This window comes from Pagrus major, chromosome 21, assembly GCF_040436345.1.
Source record: "Pagrus major chromosome 21, Pma_NU_1.0".
Taxonomy (NCBI): Eukaryota; Metazoa; Chordata; class Actinopteri; order Spariformes; family Sparidae; genus Pagrus; species Pagrus major.
In genome coordinates, this window is record NC_133235.1 from 11,135,160 (window position 1) to 11,154,914 (window position 19,755).

The 19,755-nt window shown below is 43.1% G+C and overlaps 1 protein-coding gene across 1 annotated transcript in view; it reads left to right on the plus strand.

Moving 5' to 3' along the window:
* LOC141016577 (dynamin-1-like) overlaps positions 1-19,156 on the plus strand; it is a 20,503-nt gene extending 1,347 nt beyond the window's left edge. Inside the window, exons 2-20 of the mRNA XM_073491033.1 lie at positions 1,417-1,490; positions 1,718-1,867; positions 3,269-3,472; positions 4,216-4,314; positions 4,538-4,698; positions 4,958-5,100; positions 5,297-5,432; positions 7,090-7,157; positions 7,803-7,941; positions 8,066-8,152; positions 8,841-8,911; positions 9,086-9,140; positions 10,581-10,694; positions 15,248-15,357; positions 16,536-16,650; positions 17,314-17,478; positions 17,619-17,851; positions 17,951-18,124; positions 19,114-19,156. Coding sequence (XP_073347134.1) covers positions 1,417-1,490; positions 1,718-1,867; positions 3,269-3,472; positions 4,216-4,314; positions 4,538-4,698; positions 4,958-5,100; positions 5,297-5,432; positions 7,090-7,157; positions 7,803-7,941; positions 8,066-8,152; positions 8,841-8,911; positions 9,086-9,140; positions 10,581-10,694; positions 15,248-15,357; positions 16,536-16,650; positions 17,314-17,478; positions 17,619-17,851; positions 17,951-18,124; positions 19,114-19,156 — 2,341 coding nt within the window. The remainder of the gene's footprint in view (positions 1-1,416; positions 1,491-1,717; positions 1,868-3,268; positions 3,473-4,215; positions 4,315-4,537; positions 4,699-4,957; positions 5,101-5,296; positions 5,433-7,089; positions 7,158-7,802; positions 7,942-8,065; positions 8,153-8,840; positions 8,912-9,085; positions 9,141-10,580; positions 10,695-15,247; positions 15,358-16,535; positions 16,651-17,313; positions 17,479-17,618; positions 17,852-17,950; positions 18,125-19,113) is intronic.
* Positions 19,157-19,755: the final 599 nt, after the last annotated feature.

Below are 19,755 nucleotides of genomic sequence, written 5' to 3' on the forward strand. Positions count from 1 at the left end.
CACTTCTTACACAGTGCTCCTTTAAGTAGCACTTAATACAGAGTGACCGCTAACTGCTGCTAACTGTAGCTGCTGTTAGTTGTTAGCTCAGTTTGCCTTGCAGGTAGTGGTCCGGACTGGGAGCTCGTATTATGAAAAAGGACAGGCCAGAGCCGGCTGGTTAGCATGCTAACTTCAGCAGATATCTCGAAAGCACATATCTTTGATATGATGTCACTCTTATTTCTTCACATTCTGTTGATGATTTTTAATTTTTGAATGTTTTTAAACACAAATTTGTACGTATTGCCCCTTTAATCTCAGAATTTTCTGAAACATTAACTCTCAAAATTGATTCATTTATTGTTGCATTTCATTCGCTGTGCCGTGGCTGCACCAGGTGATGTACTATGTAACAAATTAAAGGGTCACTCCGTCCCTTTGACACATAAAGGTCAGTTTATTCGTCAGCACTCAGCCTGTGACATCAGTTTGTTTTCTGCGGCTCTGGAGGGAGCTCTCGAATGTCTGAGTAAGTAACCTTGATGATGTCATCAGGGTTATTTGTGATTACGTCCTAAGGGTTGTCTGAGTAAGGCTGTAGACTCTGAATGTTTGGCAGGAAATGTTTCATAAGCTGGGGGTCTCGAAGACAAGAGTAGGAAAGGTCAGATAAAAGATGCTTTAAGACGCTCTTTTTTCAATCTGTCTCTTCACCGACTTTGTGGACCTCTTGATCGCCATTTCAAGAAGACGCAGTCACAGGCCATTAACTAGATTGTCTTCAGTGTGACCAAGTAGTTTGTGTCTAACAAACATGTGCAGTTCCAGATGGACGCATTGATTTGTCCTGTTCCAGCCTCATTGAGAGTCGTGATGCTGAGTAATGGTCCATCTGTCCAGAACTGGCTCTGCACAGCGCTGAATGGACAAGCGGTGGGCTGGTCTTTTTTTAACTCGGCCCACTTGAGGGAGTTCCTAGGGTCGATATGTGTTAATAAGGTTTCTCAGAGCAGACCTGTAGCACGTGAGGGTTGGCATGATGGCTGCCATGACTAGTGGACAAGATGAGCTGGTGTGGAACCCATCAGGCCATGTCATCGTTTTTAATTGAGAGCAGTGCAGCTCTTCATTTTGAGCACTTTGTTGCAGCAGCAGCTGAAAGCTACAGGAGCTGTTGTTTTAAAATGGCACCCACTACACTCACACTGTGTTGAACTGGCTTATAGCATACCAGATGAGTGACATTGAAGGCTGTACAGAAGCTGGCATGCCATTATATAGGCTGCAATTATAAGAAATGTGCCTTTCAAGAGTTAAAAAGACAAAAAGCCTCCAGATGAAGATATCATTATGCCCCATATAACCAGCCCTGCACTCTATGATACATGTTTACATTGGGGATGGTTAAATATAATGAGCAATGTCTTTCCTTAGGGACTTTCTGCCCCGTGGATCTGGTATTGTCACCCGCAGGCCCCTGGTTCTGCAGCTTATCAGTGCCACTGCAGGTGGGCGCACACACATTACACACCCACACATGCCAGCATGCACACACATACACACACATACACACACACGCTCAAATGCGGCCTCCCCCTCTCCCTGTTTTAAATGTGACTGCTTTTTTCTCCCTGGCTTTTTTTCCCTCTCACACTGGCATTATTTTCCTCTTCATACAGACGGAGCACAGCCACCACTAATCTCACTTCTGTATTCTTCATTTGCATCCTCTCAGAATGGGGCGAATTCCTCCACTGCAAAGGGAAGAAGTTCACGGATTTCGACGAGATTCGCCAAGAGATCGAGGCAGAGACGGACCGCATCACGGGGGCCAACAAAGGCATATCTCCCGTCCCCATCAACCTGCGGGTTTACTCCCCTCACGGTATGAAGCCGTAACTCAGCTCACCTTGTCGGGTGACATCACGCAATAACACTTCTGAATCAAAGTAGACTGTGAGAAGCTGTGAGTCATCATATTCCTTCTCTTTGGACTAATTGCTTTTTAAAAAATTGGTTCATTCATATTCAAACACACCATACTGAGGCTATACTAACGTCCTGATTGTTTGCACTGTTAAAGTGAATAACCAGAGCCTTGACGTGAATTGAATTTGAAATGGTGGACTAACTAATCAGCTTTTTACCATCTGTGATCCTTTGCCACTTAAGCTCCATTTAAACTGATACTGTGAGTTGTTTGGCATTAGCTTACTGCTATTAGCCCTTAGCATATACTTATGATGTACAACGGTTACTAAATGGAGATTAAGCTTACACATTCACTAAATTACAACAAGTTATAAAACACAAACATTGTTGGACGTACGTGTCAGCTTTGATATTTACACCAACAAGCTGCCAGTTGTGCTAACTGTTGTGTAGGCTAGCTAATGGAAACCAAATGATGAAGCTTGCTTGCTAACGTGTACGCTGTTCAGGACGAAGAGCAGTAGAGGTAACTTAGTTAAGGAATATGGCCAACGTATCTAACCCATACTAGATTTAAATGCTGTTTGATAATAATGTAAATCCTAACTTACAAAACAGAATGCTAATAGCGTTAGCTTAACTGACCAGATGTTGTTGGTTTGGCTCAGTGGCGGCTTGTGAAATTCGGGAGGAAAGGAGGAAAACTGACCCACCACGTTATGTTATTTAAATACTAATAACTAGAAAAATGATTTTATAAATGATACAGAGACCTGGTAATGTTTTACTTCAACCAGCTACTATTTTATCGCTCTTGCCTCTCAACAATGGAGGAGGAGCTACCACCTCCGCCTCAAGGCTAGCATAGTCAGACATTTTCCTGTCCTACTCAACTACATTAAAACTATGAACTAAGTAACTAGCAAACTAATATCTACATTAACAAAGGGTTGTAAGATAGCTTGGTGAGCATATAGCTTGTCCCCCTGAAGCTATATTCGGAAATCTAGCAATCCAAACAAAGACATCCATGAAGTTTTAATGGTGCAACACCATTGTAATGCTAGTTTGAAGCTAGCTAGTTCCTAAGAACTTGGAAAAGGCCTGATAAACAACTCATTGATGAATTTATCATCATCAGTTTAAAGACTAACTGTTATGTGGATTTTTATATATTATTTTCAGCTTCTTTGTGTGTAAATACACTTCTGATTGTTAACGTATTTATTTTTTCCTGTTTTAGAGGGCAATGTTGAAGAGGATGAAAAAATGTAAATAAAATCCCTCTCCGGCTAACAAAATGTCACAGTAGTATGGCTCGTTCTTCTTATTTTGCATTCCTCTGACTGTGCAGTGCTGAACCTGACTCTCATCGACCTGCCGGGGATCACCAAGGTGCCGGTCGGGGACCAGCCCGTGGACATCGAGCAGCAGATTAGGGACATGATTATGCAGTTCATCTGCAGAGAAAGCTGCCTGATCCTGGCCGTCACTCCGGCCAACACTGACCTGGCCAACTCTGACGCTCTCAAACTCGCAAAGGACGTCGATCCTCAGGGTAAGGGCAGTGGGAGTGAAGGAGCCTGCAGGAGAGATGTGGAAAGAGGAATGAATGCATTTGAACGATTGGCGAGGCGAACACATCAAATCTGTATCAGCTGCAGGGATGGTGCTCAGTGTCTGACCTTGTCCTTTGACCTCTCTGATTGTGGAAACAGAATATCCCTAAAGGGATCGATCAAGTGTCACATTATTATTAGAAACAAGGGGCTGAGAGCAGGGGAAAATGGAGGATAAGGGTGGCGTCAAAAGATAAATGGCGAGACGTAAGAAGAGAAAATCCAGGAGAAAGAAAAAAAGACACTGGGATAAATACGAAGGGTAAGAAAGGAGAAAGAAATCAAATTAATTCAATGCCCAAAGAGTTTGACCTTCAGACAGGAGAGGAGGACACAGGAGAGGAGAAGAGGATAGAATTAGCCAGACAGAGGAGGACTTGGACTAAATAACCTTGCGGGAGGGATGAATGACATCAGACAAGGAGAGTGAGTTAAAGGAAATGGAATCAAATCAGAGTAACGATGAAGAAAGAAGAACGAAACAACAGTTTGACACCAAAACATTCAGTTTACGATGATATGAAACAGCAGAAAATACTCACAATGAAGAAGATGGTACCAGAAGTTGTTGCATTTGCTTAGAAAAGGGACCAAAGCGATTAACCAGCGTATAAATTGTGCCTTCAAACTTCCAGAAAGCATTTTTACATCCTTGCTTTGCTCTTTTTGAACCCTTTTAAAGGTATGAGGACTATTGGAGTGATCACCAAACTGGATTTGATGGACGAGGGCACAGACGCTCGAGATGTACTGGAGAACAAACTGCTGCCGCTACGAAGAGGTGTGTGTTGCACAGCACAGTGAGCTGAGCCAGACACATTTCTTTTGGCTCTTCTACTTTCTCTTTCTCTTTTGTCCAATATCTCTGTCCTCATCCTACCTTCTTTCCTCTTCCACTGCTTGTTTTTTCTGTTTATCTTGCTCGTGCCACTGCTGCCTTTCTCTGCTGGGATTATCATTCATTATTTCTCTCTCCGTTTGCGCCCCTGTTTATTCATTCCCAGGTTATATCGGAGTGGTGAATCGCAGTCAGAAAGACATCGATGGGAAGAAAGATATCAAGGCGGCTCTGGAGGCTGAGAGGAAGTTCTTCTTGTCCCACCCGTCGTACAGGCACATGGCTGACAAGATGGGCACCCCACGGCTGCAGAGAGTGCTCAACGAGGTGATCCTAGATTTACTCGTAGTGCTTTCCCACAGCGCACTTTACATAATTAATACGAGGGTAGACTTTTTTTCACTTCCATTGTACGGCAAGCCAACGTGGGTGAGTGTCAGTAGGTGGAAAACGCACTCTCTTTCTAGTTCAGCTTGTAATAATTTATCATTTCACTCAGGCGTGGATTCCACATTTTTTCGGCATTGTTACTGTGTGAACGGTGCTCCTATGCGATTGTCATTTTTCCGGCTTTGTGTCTCCATAGCAACTGACCAACCATATCCGGGACACGCTGCCAGGGTTCCGTAGCAAGCTGCAGTCCCAGCTGTTGGCTCTGGACAAGGAGGCCGAGGAATACCGGGGATACCGACCTGATGACCCGTCCCGCAAAACAAAGCAGCTGTTGCAGTCAGTACCCCAGTTTGCTCACAACAAGAGCATTTACATTAGATTCAGTTCATAAAAAATGAGCGTCGTGCAAAAACATCTCACTTCCGTAAAAATGATACCTTCCTACTTGGCAACCGTTGCTTATCGGCTTATGTCCGAGAGGTCAGACATCGTTGCTTGGCTTTTATTTATTGCACTCTGTCCGTTGTTTCAGGATGGTGCAGCAGTTCTCTGTGGACTTTGAGAAAAGGATCGAGGGTTCAGGGGATCAGGTGGACACCGTGGAGCTGTCTGGTGGAGCCAAAATCAACCGAATCTTTCACGAGCGTTTCCCCTTTGAACTGGTCAAGGTGATATATTGCACATACTGCACTTTTGACCTCTTTCAAATACCAGTGGTGTTTTTCCTTAAAGGTGCAGTCAGCGAGTCTGAGACAATACACTTTTTGTCAAACTGAGTGAATATCTCCTCACGCTCTGTGTGCCAGTTGTGCCGACATATTAATGCATATTAATTTAGGAGAGGGCTATAAATGTAGATATTAATTCTAGCTATGTGCGTGCTTAAAAAAAAAAATCTACTGTTCATTCGCAGCCTTGGGCCTGAAAATGGGAAACACTGTTGCTTGGACAGTACTACACAACACTATTCTAGCAGTCAGCAACAGAGGAACCAGTTGCACTCTGCCCTCCTCCTCTTCCTCTGCCAGTTACTCTTCTGCATCCTCACCCGTGAGGAATGGAGATACACCATGATTGTAATGAAAGATATGAAAGAGATATAACCATGCCAACTTTGTATAAAAAAAATGTAAATCTTTTTTATTATGCCAATAATGGCAGAATATTTTTCTGTGGCTGTTTTATGGCTTTATTTCGACAGGACAGCTTAGAGGTGATAGGAAGTGTGATGAGAAGGGGGATGACATGCGGCAAAGCGCTGCACACTCGAACCCTGGGCCGCTGCAGCGAGGACAAAGCCTCTGTTTGTGGGTCGAGCGCTCTACCACCTGAGCTACCGCGGCACCCTGTATCATTTTTACTTGCCACAGCAGACCCCACGTTCTTTCCCTTGTAATTTCTCGGCAGAACCTGTGTAACATTACTCACAGATGCTAACCTACCCCCGGGCAGCAGACACTCCGAACTCGGCCATTTTTTTGTTCAGCTGGCCCAGTTGTTAGTGTCGTTGCCATGGCAATGTGCGTCCAATCCATGCATTTGGGGGGCGGAGCTTCTGAAGGAGCACTGAAGGCAGGCTGTGTGTGTTTGTCTGTTGAGTTGAAATAATATCAACAATCGTTCTCCAGAATCGCCTACTCCCCCTTTAAATTGGGTGTTAATGTCATGTGTTTTTCTAAGTGCATTAACCAGATGCCTGTGGTCCTGATTTTAAAATGAATGAGGGCCCAAGTCTTTCAAACACACCCTCAGAAAATTCTGACCATAAGGCAGTCAAATTTAAGTATAATGGATCTCTGCTGATTCAAACTCCCCCATTTGCTAACAGAAAAAACAGCGTTAATGACCTCAGTCCTCACTGACAGCTATTGCACAGAGGCATCTGCATGACTGTATCTTGTTTAAAGATAGTTACACTTTCCTGAAACTGCGCAGGGAACAACTGGAATAATAAAACTCTTTAACACTTTTTTCTTGTCTAAATCTTGAAGGTTGAATATTAGACTAAATGACTTTTTACACTCAGTTTCCTCCTTTGTTTTCTTTGTCTTCATCATGTTTCCTCCCATCTCCTCATGCACACTGTAGAACAGCCTCTCATGTTCTCTGATTCACTGATTGTCTCTTGAATGATCCCTGAACAGCTTCACTACTATCAGTGCCTGTTCACACTCATTGTACAAACACAGCTTTTGGGGCTATTTTCCTTCTTTTTTTTATATTGTAATTATTCTTTGTATCTCTTGATGCTGTCTCATCTTTTACAGTTTTACAACTCCACTCTCTGTGTCCCCTGTCTAAACTACACCTCTCTGTTCCCCTCAGATGGAGTGTGATGAGAAGGAGATGCGTCGGGAGATCAGTTATGCCATCAAGAACATCCACGGTATCAGGTAGGAATCTTTCAGCCAAACTAAAATACATTCGTCCTTTGTTTTCTACACCAAAAAGTCCTCCAAATATTTAAGATACACTATTGGGTGAATCTCCTCTTTCTGCCTGTTAACATTATAAAGGTACGACTGCATGTATTCACAGTCTGAAGACAGTTTTATGTATTAGTGTTGATGTAGCAAACATCATAACAAGTAAAAATACAGAGGGTTTTAATTTGGTTTGCCAACAGCCTAAAATACATGGTCTGTGTGGGGATTTATGAACAAGGGAGGAGCATGCTGTCCCTCTTTCTTTCTTCTTTTAGCTCAGCCTCTCCGTGTGTTTCTATATTGACTCAGCAGCGGTTAGCCACCATAGCGAAAAAAATTGCCACCCAAGTGAAAGAGAGTCTGACATTTAAAGAAACACCACATTTCAGCCTGAATTCTCTCCAAAAACAATAGCAGGGCCGCTATCTGCCATGAAAAAAAAGGTTTTGGCAGTAACCCTTTTATTATTATAGCGGCCACCGACTGTTCACTATAAAGGCTATGGTTACTACTGGAAGAACCAAATTAAAGATAAAAATAGACGTCATTGAAAAGGGAATCCATATTTCATCACAATTATATCCTTCTTCTCTTCCTCTTGGTGTGTTTCAGGACTGGACTTTTCACCCCAGACATGGCGTTTGAGGCCATCGTGAAGAAGCAGATCATAAAGCTGAAGGGGCCCTGCGTCAAGTGTGTGGACATGGTCATCCAGGAACTGATCAACACCGTGCGTCAGTGCTCCACCAAGGTAGTTCATGTGGTTTTTACTGGGGTTTGGAAGAAGAATGGAGGGGAGGATAGTCGATGATTAAAAGTGAAATGTGTAATGTAAGTATGTGTGATGAGTGATAAGCTGTGTGATGTGTTTTCAGCTGGAATGCTTCCCAATGCTGCGTGAGGAAACAGAGAGAATCGTGACGTCTCACATCCGAGACAGAGAGAGTCGGGCCAAGGACCAGGTGACACTCATTAGTTTGTAATTATGGAGATACACACTTGCTTTTGAGGGAAGATCTGTGACATGCATACGCAGATATGTATGCAAAGCAAACAGCTCAGTCAGTTTTTCTTCATATGGAGAGATCTTTTAGTTGTATGTCAAGTGCTTTAAAACTTGGCTAAATAAATACTATTATTATTATTATTATTATTATTATTGTTCTTTCTTTCTTTCGCTTGAATAAATTGCATTTAAGATGGGCAAATGGTGCTCGAGAGCTCATGGTACAAAATTAAAAACATGGTGGAAATTTACATATTTCATGGGTTCCAGACATGGGCCTGACAAAATTGCTCGCTAGGGCCCCCTAAATTGCAGACTACTTTCACCTACATGTATGCTGGCTAGCTTAGCTCACAACTACTTCTAAGTTATTAATGTGTTGTATGTGATGTTAATGCTTGTGCACGTCATAGTGAAACAATTTGGGAAAAATGCGTATTTGCTGTTCAAGAATTAGATGAGAAGATTGATACCACTTTCATGTCTGTATGATGACAATATATAATGGCTGCAGCTACGTATTTAGTGCACAGATTAGAAAGAGGACTCAATGTTTTCATCTAATTTACTGTAAAAAAAACAAACTACTGTATTTGTTTAAGAATAAGTTACACTCACTTCATGTTTATTGTGTTGTCTTCCAGGTTCTGCTGTTGATAGACGTCCAGCTCTCTTACATCAACACTAACCACGAAGACTTCATTGGCTTTGCTAAGTAAAGACTCCATCTATTAGCTCGGCCTCGCCGCGATAAATTATTTACGATTGTGAGGCTTGTGAAAAACAAATGTTAAGACCTCCTTTTCCCCTGTCATGTTTTTCTCCCCCTCTCTCCCCCGTCATCCCGTCTCTCCTGCCATCTCCCCGCGTTGTTGTCTCTCCACCGCAGTGCGCAGCAGAGGAGCAGTCAGACTAATAAGAGCCAGAGTTCAGCGGGAAATCAGGTGAGCGTTTGTCAAGTCTCGTCTGTCATACACGAACAGCAGAGCACAAGGTCAAGGCAGGATGGCGTGTCCACACAGCAGCAGGGTGGCTACTGCAGATAGAGATGCTGAAATGAAAGAGATCTGATCCGCTTTCATTTCAGTACATCTTTCACATTGCACACATTTTATGTTATATACATGTTTACCTTATGTTTTCTTAGATTCTATTATTATGATTTATATTTAAGTCATGCATGCTGTATTATGTTTAGCAGGGCACCAGTTGTGTACAGTGGTTTGTTTGCTTCTCTATGATTTTATCTGAGTAAAAGAATCACTTTGGGTTCAATTACTTTATGCCACCATCATCACTGGTGTTGTTGTTGAGACATTTCCCTTTGTTTGAACCCCTCCTGTGTCATCAAGGTGCCACTTTGCATTTCATCCCCATCCCTTAGTGAGAATCTCAGCTGCCCTCTTATGGGTGTCTGTTGGTGAGTATCACTCATTGTGGGTTATGGTTTGCAATGTCATTTGTGCCTGCAGTAACACTTCTGCCCATTGTGTGGCGCTCTGCCACACCGCTGCATAGAAACCTGTCATTTTCTCGTTTCCCACTCTGACAGGCTGTGTGTGGGCAGGGGCATTTTCTTATAGACAAGTTGCACAAGAAAAGCTGCCATTTTTTTAGTGCCACCAGGTTTCTAAATCCCCCACATTCCTTCCTGTTGCAGGCCTCCTCTCCTCCCGCATCAGGCCTGATTGTAAGAGTTTACTATCTAACCGTTTAATCTCTAACACCCCCTCCACCCACCAAGGTCTGCAGACTACAGGGGGTTGCCACCTAAATAGAAATAAAATTTTCCTTGGTTTTGGCATTTGAAATATCAACTTTTAGACTGAAAGTGTGAATCTATGCACAACAGCTTTCTAATTTGCGCCTATGACAGAAAGGCTTTGTAATGATTTGGGTAACCTCCTTAGTGGGTCTTAGGCGGTGCAAGACTGACAGTAATCTAACCTAATAATCACTTGGCACTGCGCCCACAGGCCTGTTTATGTAGGGCTTGTAGGGTTAATACACCTAACACAGATAACACACACACAACAACACACGGACACACGCTTTATTGTGTGCTTGAGGCACTTAACACAATGGCCACGTAACGAGCTCACACGGGCCTCTGCTTGTGACGTTGTGAACACAGTTGCTTGCATGAGACCGCACTGACACACAGTCACATGCCAGGCTCTGAGTGAGTCACAAAGACACACCTAACCCGACCTTCACACACATTCCCATCGCAACTCATGCATCGATGACGTGCACAGATTGATTCATCAAAATTAATGTGGATGAAGAGCTCCTGTTATCTTCTTGTTTTCTGAGTTTTTATTTTATTTACCTTTTTTTGCATCAGAGCTTTTTCTGACTTTCTCACCTCACCCTCCCCTCAGGTCATCCGCAAAGGCTGGCTGACCATCAACAACATCAGCATCATGAAGGGAGGAGCCAAAGAGTACTGGTTTGTGCTGACCGCCGAGAGCCTCTCCTGGTTCAAGGATGATGAGGTAAGTTTATATATTATTGTCTCTATTTTCTCTAATGACAATGGATCAAATGACTCTGTAAAGTGAAAGAGATCGAGACTTTTCACCAGACTTTGCAGTTCCCCTCAACTTTACAGAGCGTTTTAGTGTCTTTCGGCTAATTGTTTTGTCTTTTCCGAGCAGCAACTCTACTGTTTTTGAGCAGTGTCACTGCTTTGAACAAAAACACTCTGTAAACAAACAGCAGAAGGGCGTATATATTCTTGATTAATCGATTAGTTGTTTGGTTTATAAAATGTCAGAAAACTGTGAAAAATGTCAATCAGCGTTTCCCAAAGCTCAAGATGGCGTCCTTAAATGTCTTGTTTTTGTCCACAACCCAAAGATATTCAATTCACTGCCATAGAGGAGTAAAGAAAACAGGACATAATCACTTTAAAGGAGCTAGAACCAGAGAATCTTGCTTTTAAAATGTTTTTTTTTTCTCAAAAAAATACTTCAACCGATTTATCGATTATCAAAATAGTTGGCATTTAATTTAATTGTATCCAATTAATAGATTGAATTCAAACAGCAGACTTCTTCAGGACTTTGAGGGTTTGTGGGCTTGTCCCCATTTGTTTTTTAATTTCCTATTTCAGACCTTTATGTTAAGATCATCTGAATGTCCTCTGAGTAAGAAGGGTAAATATTCTTTATGGTATTGCTGTTCTGATTTACAGGGGCGCTGTGTAGTTTTGAAGATGAAATTCAAACTCAAATTTGAGGTCATAATACAAACTGAATAAACAAGCTGTTCTCAGAGGAAAATAAGGTCCCCAGAACACAGTATGAAGTTGTGTTGTCCTTTAAGGTCAGTTTGTTTATTCAGTTCATTCAGTCATGACAATGAAGAGAGGTTGTTTATTTAGTTTGTTTGGGCTTAAAAGAATCAGTCAGTGAAGATCTTTCTCTTCTGATTAAAATATCTTCCCAAAAACTACACAGTGCACCTTTAATTCTCTTTTTAAATCAGAATTTACTGTAAAAAAAGAGAAAAATAAATCAACTAAAACTGATGGGTGACAGTCTGACGTTGTGCAGAGTGGAACAAGCAAATAACTTCATACATACCAACATTGGATAAATGACTTGGACGTCTTTGGAACAATTCTTTTTTTTTTATCAGAATTTTATTATTTTTGTCCTCATTATCATTGATAATACATCAGAAAGCCCAACAATGACACACAGAGGACAGCATGGACAGGATGTAGCATTTGGTCCGTCCTGCTGGCTCACTTGGCGGGCTGACGTCTATCTGCCTGTCTGTGCCTGCTGTACAGGTTGGAAGATATTCTGCACAGCAAGTGTAGATAGGCGGACACACTGCAACTCATTGAGCCAGTCGGTGTTGCTGCTGCTCTGTTGTTTGTTTATTGGACCTTGTTTAGTCTCTTGCCAGGATGAAGCTCCAACAGATACACAGAGTAGAATCTGTAGACAACAGTGATTTCTCCAGGCTTGATTGTAAAATAGATTTGTACGTGTGGTTCCACTTGAATGTAGGTCAACTTAACTTGTGTCCAATTTACTCTCTGAGAGCATTTAGCCTTTGTTTAAGAGGGGATCACCGCAGTGATGGAGCAGTTTACTGTACGAGTTACGTATGTGACCGTGGTTCTGTCATTCACTCGTTCTTTCCATTCATTTTTCCCTTTTGTCTCGGAGTTTCCCTTCTTTTCTCTCTTTCTTCCCTCCCCACCTCTTTCCACTGGGAGTTCAGGCATTTGCCTCTTCTTTTGCAAATTTGGATCGGTCCCAATCCCGACCAAATGTTCACTCGCAGACACCCAAAATATATGAAAGCATACTCAGACGGCACACAGGCCGCACAGCGCTGCTGGGTCTACAGATTGTCATGTGATACGCTGGTGTGGTAATATAGGAAATTATAGACTCCGCAGCTTCGCCTTGTATATTTCTGTTTTTACACTCCGTGAACTTTCTGAAGTCGCGTACGCATGTATGTGCACACGTGCGGATGCACATACACACATTCGCGCACCCTCCTCCCTCTCTTGGTGTGGTTGGCAGTTGCTTTGGAGCCGCTCGCATTCTTGGCAGGAAAATCACAAGTTTTTAATCCAAACATCAGCCCCCAATGTTTCAGCAGAGAGAAACCCTTCTATTAAATATCAATACCCCCCCCACCCCCACCCCCACCCCGAGCTATCACTTCATGATGATGAGTCACTGTTTTGACTCTGAACAATGCAGAATATCCCTCCTGAAAACAGTGAACAGTCGCATATTTTCACCTCAAAACCAACAACAGAACTTCTCCTAAGTCTCATTTAACTGAGCAGTAGTTATTTTCTTTGTGCTTTCTTTCTTTCACCATCTGCAGGACACTTTTCCTACGACTTCTCTTGCAGTTATTTGACACCACAGAAATTTACACCAGTGTCCTTTCCTTTGCCTCAAGTCTTCCAAGCCCCATTCTGGCCACCCACAGAAATAACTTCACTGGAGGTGTCTGACTGTATTTTCAAACTCCACTTGATTGATTGGCCCTCGTTCCTTTTTGGCCTGTGTTAGATGCTTTGCAGCCACACTCGCTCCTCCTCCTCCTCCTCCCCCCCCTCTTCCAGTGGACCACATCTTCATCAGAGCACCAGGCTAGCAGCCTGCACACTTACTCATTCATGCTATAAATTATGAAAGCTCACTATTTTGTGAGCTTTTGGCTTCAAATCTTGTTAGAATTTAGATTTTTTTTTTTTTTTTTTTTTTCTCTTTTACACTTTGTGTTGTCAAATCTGCAGTTAGTGTTGGAAAGTGGTGATGTATGTTTATTCCAAAAAGCAGTGAAAAGGAAGTGGTGAGTGTTAGAATGCACTTAATACAGGTGGATATAGATCACATACAGAGAATAGCAAAGGGCGAGAAGGAAGGAACAGATGCAAAAAATTAAAACACACATCTCGGATGCCAATAGAGAGACAGAGAGAGCGACACAGAAAGACAGACTGACAGACGAGGGTCCATGCCCAGTCTAACCAATGTGCAGACTACTGTACACCAGTATGACAATGAACAGGTAGTCTGAACACTGGGTGGACGGAGCCGGAGTTAAGAGCCAGGCCTTGAGTGCTGTTTTTCTGCCATTCCAGATGCTCTGTGCCCTCCCTTCGCCCCTCTCCATTTTGCCAGCAAGGATCCCCGTCTTATCGAAAACCCCCTCAAAGCCGCGAGTCGCCTCATCCATGTTGGCCGCTCTCTGGTGCACGTCTCTGTCTTGGCGTGTTTATTTGTTTTGGTAGATGTTTTGAGCTCTGGGTCCCCTCGCGGTCCGTTTCGGTCACGCCGGCCATGAAGAGTATCCAGCCTTGACGTGGCATATTCGCTCAGACGACTGGGACAGACTGGCTGCACGTTCAGGGAGGGGATATTACAAAAAAGAGGGAAAGAGAGAGACGGAGGGGGGGAGTGAGTGAGTGAGAAAGGGAGAGGAAGAGAGAGGAAGAGGGAGGGGACCCGTGTGACCATATATGGGCCGTAGTGACCCCTTGGGGAATACAACCCAGAAGAGTGTGCAGACTTTTCTTGTCTTCTCTTCTTTCCCCTCTCTCCTCATCCTCCTTAATTCTTACCTGCGACCTTCTACCGCCACTTTCCGGACCTTCGGACCAGATGTGGGCTTTCTTCTGCAAATCTTTTGCAAATCCACTTTTGCGCTGCTTCTTCTCGGTCTCTCTTCCTCCTCCTCCTCCTCCTCCTTCAGCCCGCCGTCTCTTTAACTTCTCCCTCCTTCCCTGGTTCTCTGTGTGCTGCTAAGCACTACCAGATGTTGAGTTTTAACGCCAGGCTGTCATTTAATCTCTCTCCCTCTCTCTCTCTCCCTCCTTCTTCAAAAAAAATCAGGCAGGAAGTGGGCCCCTCTGGAATGGAAAGAAAAAATATTGAAAAAATATAGAGGGGGAGGGATAAAAGAAAAGAGACGGAGAGAGTTAAGAAAGATGGAGGCCGGGATGGAGTGTTGGAAAGGAGAGCAGAGCTGCTTCGGCCCGAGCATCCGTCGCAGGCTCTTTTTGAGTCGTGTCACAGCCGCGACCTCAGAAGACGAACGTTGTGTTCGAGCAGTTCCCTCTCTGGATGTCCAGTGTTTACACATATCAGCTCTTTACTCAGCCTTTAGCTACCAGCTCTCCCCGGCAAAAAACGCACCGTGAAGAACGACTGTGTCTTGACCCACACTGTAATGACTTCCACATGTGCTCTCCTTCTCTTTCTCTGTTTCTGCTTCTTCCCCCTTCTCTACCCCCCCCACCCCAACCCCCCACTACCTCCCACCCTCATTTCTCCCCCATTCCTCCTCTCTCCTGTCACCCCCTTTTCTCTTTGCTCACCCCCCCCCCCCCCCCCTCCCTCTTTAAAAACCTGATTTCACCTTTCTCTTATGGACACGATCTTGTCTGGTTTTTTTTGCGGCAATTTGATTGCACAACGATTTAGAAAATAACAAACAGAGCAAATCGCATTAGTCATGAGAGCGCTCACGATCCGTACCCTTCTGTTTTTCTCATTCTCAGGAGAAGGAGAAGAAGTACATGCTCCCTCTGGACAACCTGAAGGTCCGCGATGTGGAGAAGAGTTTCATGTCCAGCAAGCACATATTCTGTATTTTCAATACGGAGTCAAGGTCAGCTGTGAGATCTTCAAATTAAAATTTCTGCGTCTCTTTTTAAAAGAGATTCTAGTTCCAAATAGAACTTTTGACGACAATCACGTGCTGCAGACGGAGTTAGAGAGTTCAGGGCCCGTGTGCTGGTGCAGCGGCTGAAATATGTTTTAGATTATGTGTTTAGTACAGTATGTATGCTTGCATGTACGACTGGGACAAACTGGAACCATTTCCAGTAGATATGCAGCTCAGTTCATGGAGTTTATCATTTGTATTTTGTGTAAGGGAAATACGAAAATTGCGACAAATTAGTATAATAGCATGAAATAACATTTTTAAACATTTAACAGTTAATTAGAAAAACAGAATTACATGAAAATGCTGTAATATTAGGTTGATGATAACAATGTAGGAGAAAACAAACAGCCCTGACAGCACTGTAATCATAACAGGGTGAATCTATGTAAAATGTTTTATATCAGGCCCTAGCTTTGAGTCATTGGTGAGGAACGTCCTGTAAAAAGTTTTATTGTAATTCATTCATCCATTTGAAGAAGTTCTTGGCTCGAAACCTAAAAAAGGGCTAAACAATAAAATATCCCATTACCCAATACTGTCAGTACTTCCAGATGCTTAGAGTTTAAATATTTTCTCTAACTCTTTTTGTAACATTTTCTTCATGTCAATCATTTTCAGATAAGTTACATCAAATAGTAGTTACATCAAATTATAATATTTATTTAAAGGTGCAATATGTAAGAACTGGCCCCCTGTAAAATTCATACTCGACAGATCATCAGAATAAGCCATAACTTCTGCTAACTACAGCTGCTGTTAGTCGTAGTAGCTGACTCTGCCTGGACAGGGAGCTCAGAGTACTGGAGAAGTGTTGGCGCTGTTTACTGTAGGACCAGAGGGACAAAGTGGTGAGGGGCTACCTGCTTAGCATGCTAACTTCAGTAGATATCTCTGCAACACAGTACATAGATCCAAACTGTTATTTCTTTAAACTCTGTTGATAATTTTAGTAAATTTTATAATGTTTTAAACTAAATATCTAACATATTGCACCTTTAACTAAATACACTTATATTCTTCAGTATTTTGTATATTTTGACAATTGATGGAGTTGAATCTGAGCAGTTTTGTTTTTTTCACTTTCATGAATGCATGTTGCCCTGTGTCATGGTGTGCAGGAATGTGTACAAGGATAATCGCACCCTGGAGTTGGCTTGTGACTCTCAGGAAGATGTGGAAAGCTGGAAGTCATCTCTCCTACGTGCTGGCGTCTATCCTGAGAAGGTCACTACGGTGAGTAAACTCATTCGTTCTCTGATCTTGTGGTCCTTTACTTCCTGGATGACGAGCTGTGGTTCCCTGTCCCCCCTCCAAGATAGTCATTTTTACTTACCTTTGCCTTTGAAACTTGATGAAAATGAATTTGGACTTACAGGAGGGCTGTTATTTCAAAAAGAATGTAAGCATCCTGCATTAAAGGTGCGTTATTTAGGAACTGGCATCCTTTCAAATTCATATTCAAAACATACAGGGGGCAGCATATCAACAGCATAACCACTAACTTTTGCTAACTGTAGCTGCTGTTAGCTAGTTAGCTCAGTTAGCTGTGCAGCTAGCAGTGCAGACTGGGAGCTCAAAGCACTGGGGCAGTGTTATTGTTTACACAGCTAGCACAGGAGCCGGAATGGGCTGGGGCTAGCTGGTTATGCTAACTTCACGAGATATCTCTGCAAAATAATACATAGACATCAATTTGTCATTATGTCGACTGTTATTTCTTCACATTCTCTTGATAATTTTGGTTATTTTTTGACTGTTTTCAACTGAAATTCTTACATATTGCACCTTTAAAGATTCATACAATGCACCCATTTTTCTTTTGTAAATGTCGGCCCCTCTTTTCTCGTGCACCTCTCTCTCATTGTCTCATTATATTTCTCCTGTCTCCCTCTGTAGGTTGAGAGTGAGACCACCTCCACCTCAGATAACTTCTCTATGGACCCTCAGCTGGAGCGTAAAGTGGAGACCATCCGTAACCTGGTGGACTCCTACATGGCGATCGTCAACAAGTGCATCCGGGACCTCATGCCCAAGACCATCATGCATCTCATGATCAACAATGTAAGAAAAGATCCTTCAGATGTTTGAAGAAAGCTTTTTTTTTAACTGTATTAGAGATTCTACGACTATAATGGTGAAAAAATGACCATAATTCTCACAATTCTGACTCGCCATCCTGTGTCACCTCTTCCTGCCACTAGGTGAAGGAGTTCATCAATGCAGAGCTGTTGGCCCAGCTATACTCTGCAGGTGACCAGAACGCCCTGATGGACGAGTCCCAGGAGCAGGCCCAGAGGAGGGACGAGGTGCTGAGGACCCACCAGGCCCTGAAGGAGGCGCTGGGCATCATCGGTGATATCTCCACATCCACCATCACTGTCCCCGTACCTCCGCCTGTTGACACATCCTGGATGGGAGGCCAAGGTGGTCGCAGGTGAAGTGGCTGGAATTGAACTGATCATATGAACAAAAACTGTTGCTACATGAGCTCTTTTCCTACAAAACCACATTCAATACTATATCCTTTCTCCAGGTCACCTCCAGCCAGCCCCACCGCCCCAAGGAGGATGTCTTCAGGCCAGCGCCCGGCTCCCCGGGGGGCCCCGCCACCACCAAACCGCCCAGGACCCCTGGGGCCCTTTAATAACAGTGCTGACAGTCCTCAGGCTCCCAGCCGCCCTAACAGGGCTCCTCCTAGCATCCCCAGGTAAACACAGCCTTCACATAACTGTTCTGTTAGGAAGATGTTGTGTATGTTGCATATTAATAACAAATAAATTGAATCTTTTCACATATAATTGAATATAACGACATAATGGAAAACTAAAGAACATGGAGCATTCTGGAGCAAACAACAAGTCTGGCTCCATCCAACCTCTAAAGCTCACAAATTAACACTTTGTATCTTTTTTTTTAGTCGGTACGAAGACTAAAGTGTAAAACAACACCCCCCTCGTCCTCCTCAGTTTGTGAGACACACTCAGGACATAGAGAAGAGAAAGAAATACTCAAGCAAATTTCCAGTGAAGAAAATAATTCCTGTTTCTTACGATAGTTTTAAAGGAATGTGGCATTTTGTGCAATCTGCTGTGTCGATATTCCTGTTAATCACGGGGGTCCCACTGCGGCAGTCATCATCGAGAGGACAGTGGTGTACACAGACCATCTAAGGGGCAGGGGCAAAAAAATCTTAATTATATAACATTACATTTCTGTAACAGTTTACCTATTATTTTATTTTCATTCTGTTAAAGTCACCAGAATTCAGGAAACAAAGTCTGTGAAATTGTCAGTTTTTTGAGTTGAGGACTCTTGAGGGGTCTTGCTTCGGTTTTTAAAATCCCCCCTATTTTTGGGGTCTCAAGGTTGGCAAGTAAGAGCACGGTAACACACAAAACGGCAAGTTTTAAAGGGAGTTATGGAGCACTCAGAATCTTTATGCTAAGCTAAGCTAAGTAGCCGATCTTCTCGTCTAACACCTCATTATTGTTTTTAAGAATCTTTACATTTTTAATTTTGACCATTTGTGTGAACAAGTTTTTTTTCACCATTTTGTTCTTTGAAGACTCATTTTATTTTTCTAAACATACTGTAGCATCTGTTAAACTTGTGTGAAGACTGAATACTAATCTCTTCTCTTCTCTTCTCTTCTCTTCTCTTCTCTTCTCTTCTCTTCTCTTCTCTTCTCTTCTCAAGCCGGCGACCTCCACCATCTCCTACAAGACAAGCCCCACCATAAACATCTGAAGGGCTTCCACACACCCCCATCACCTCCCACTTTCATCCCCTCCATCCTCTCCTCTCTCAGCCATGGCTCTGCTGTCCTGGTCTCTCCTTAGTGCAGACACAGAAGTCTCTGACCCTTTGACCCTCAATTTCCTGCCAGGTGACGATGTCCATATATCTATGTACAGTATGGTACTTGTCTTGTGGTGTATGTGTATGTGTGCTTGTTGCTCGCCTTCGGTCCAGGTTTGCTTTAGCAGATCCACTACCCAGTATCAGTCCCTGGAACCTCTACACCCCCATCCACCCACCACCACACATAAACCCCTCACCGAGTCAGCCACTCCCCCCACTTGCTGCTTCTACATGAGGATACGCTCAGCAGTCGTACTGCCCTACTCATTCCAAAATGCAGCATGGCACATAAGCTGCTTTTATTGCATGGGAGTGTGTGTATGTAGAGTGTGCGTGCGTGTGTTTTGTGTGTGTGTATACAGGGGAGGGACTAATTTGCCTATATGTAGGCTGAGTATGATTTAGTATTGTATTAATTTATTGTATAATGCCCCATTAAGTGTTAATTATCAGCTTAATGTTCTCTTAGGAACAGAA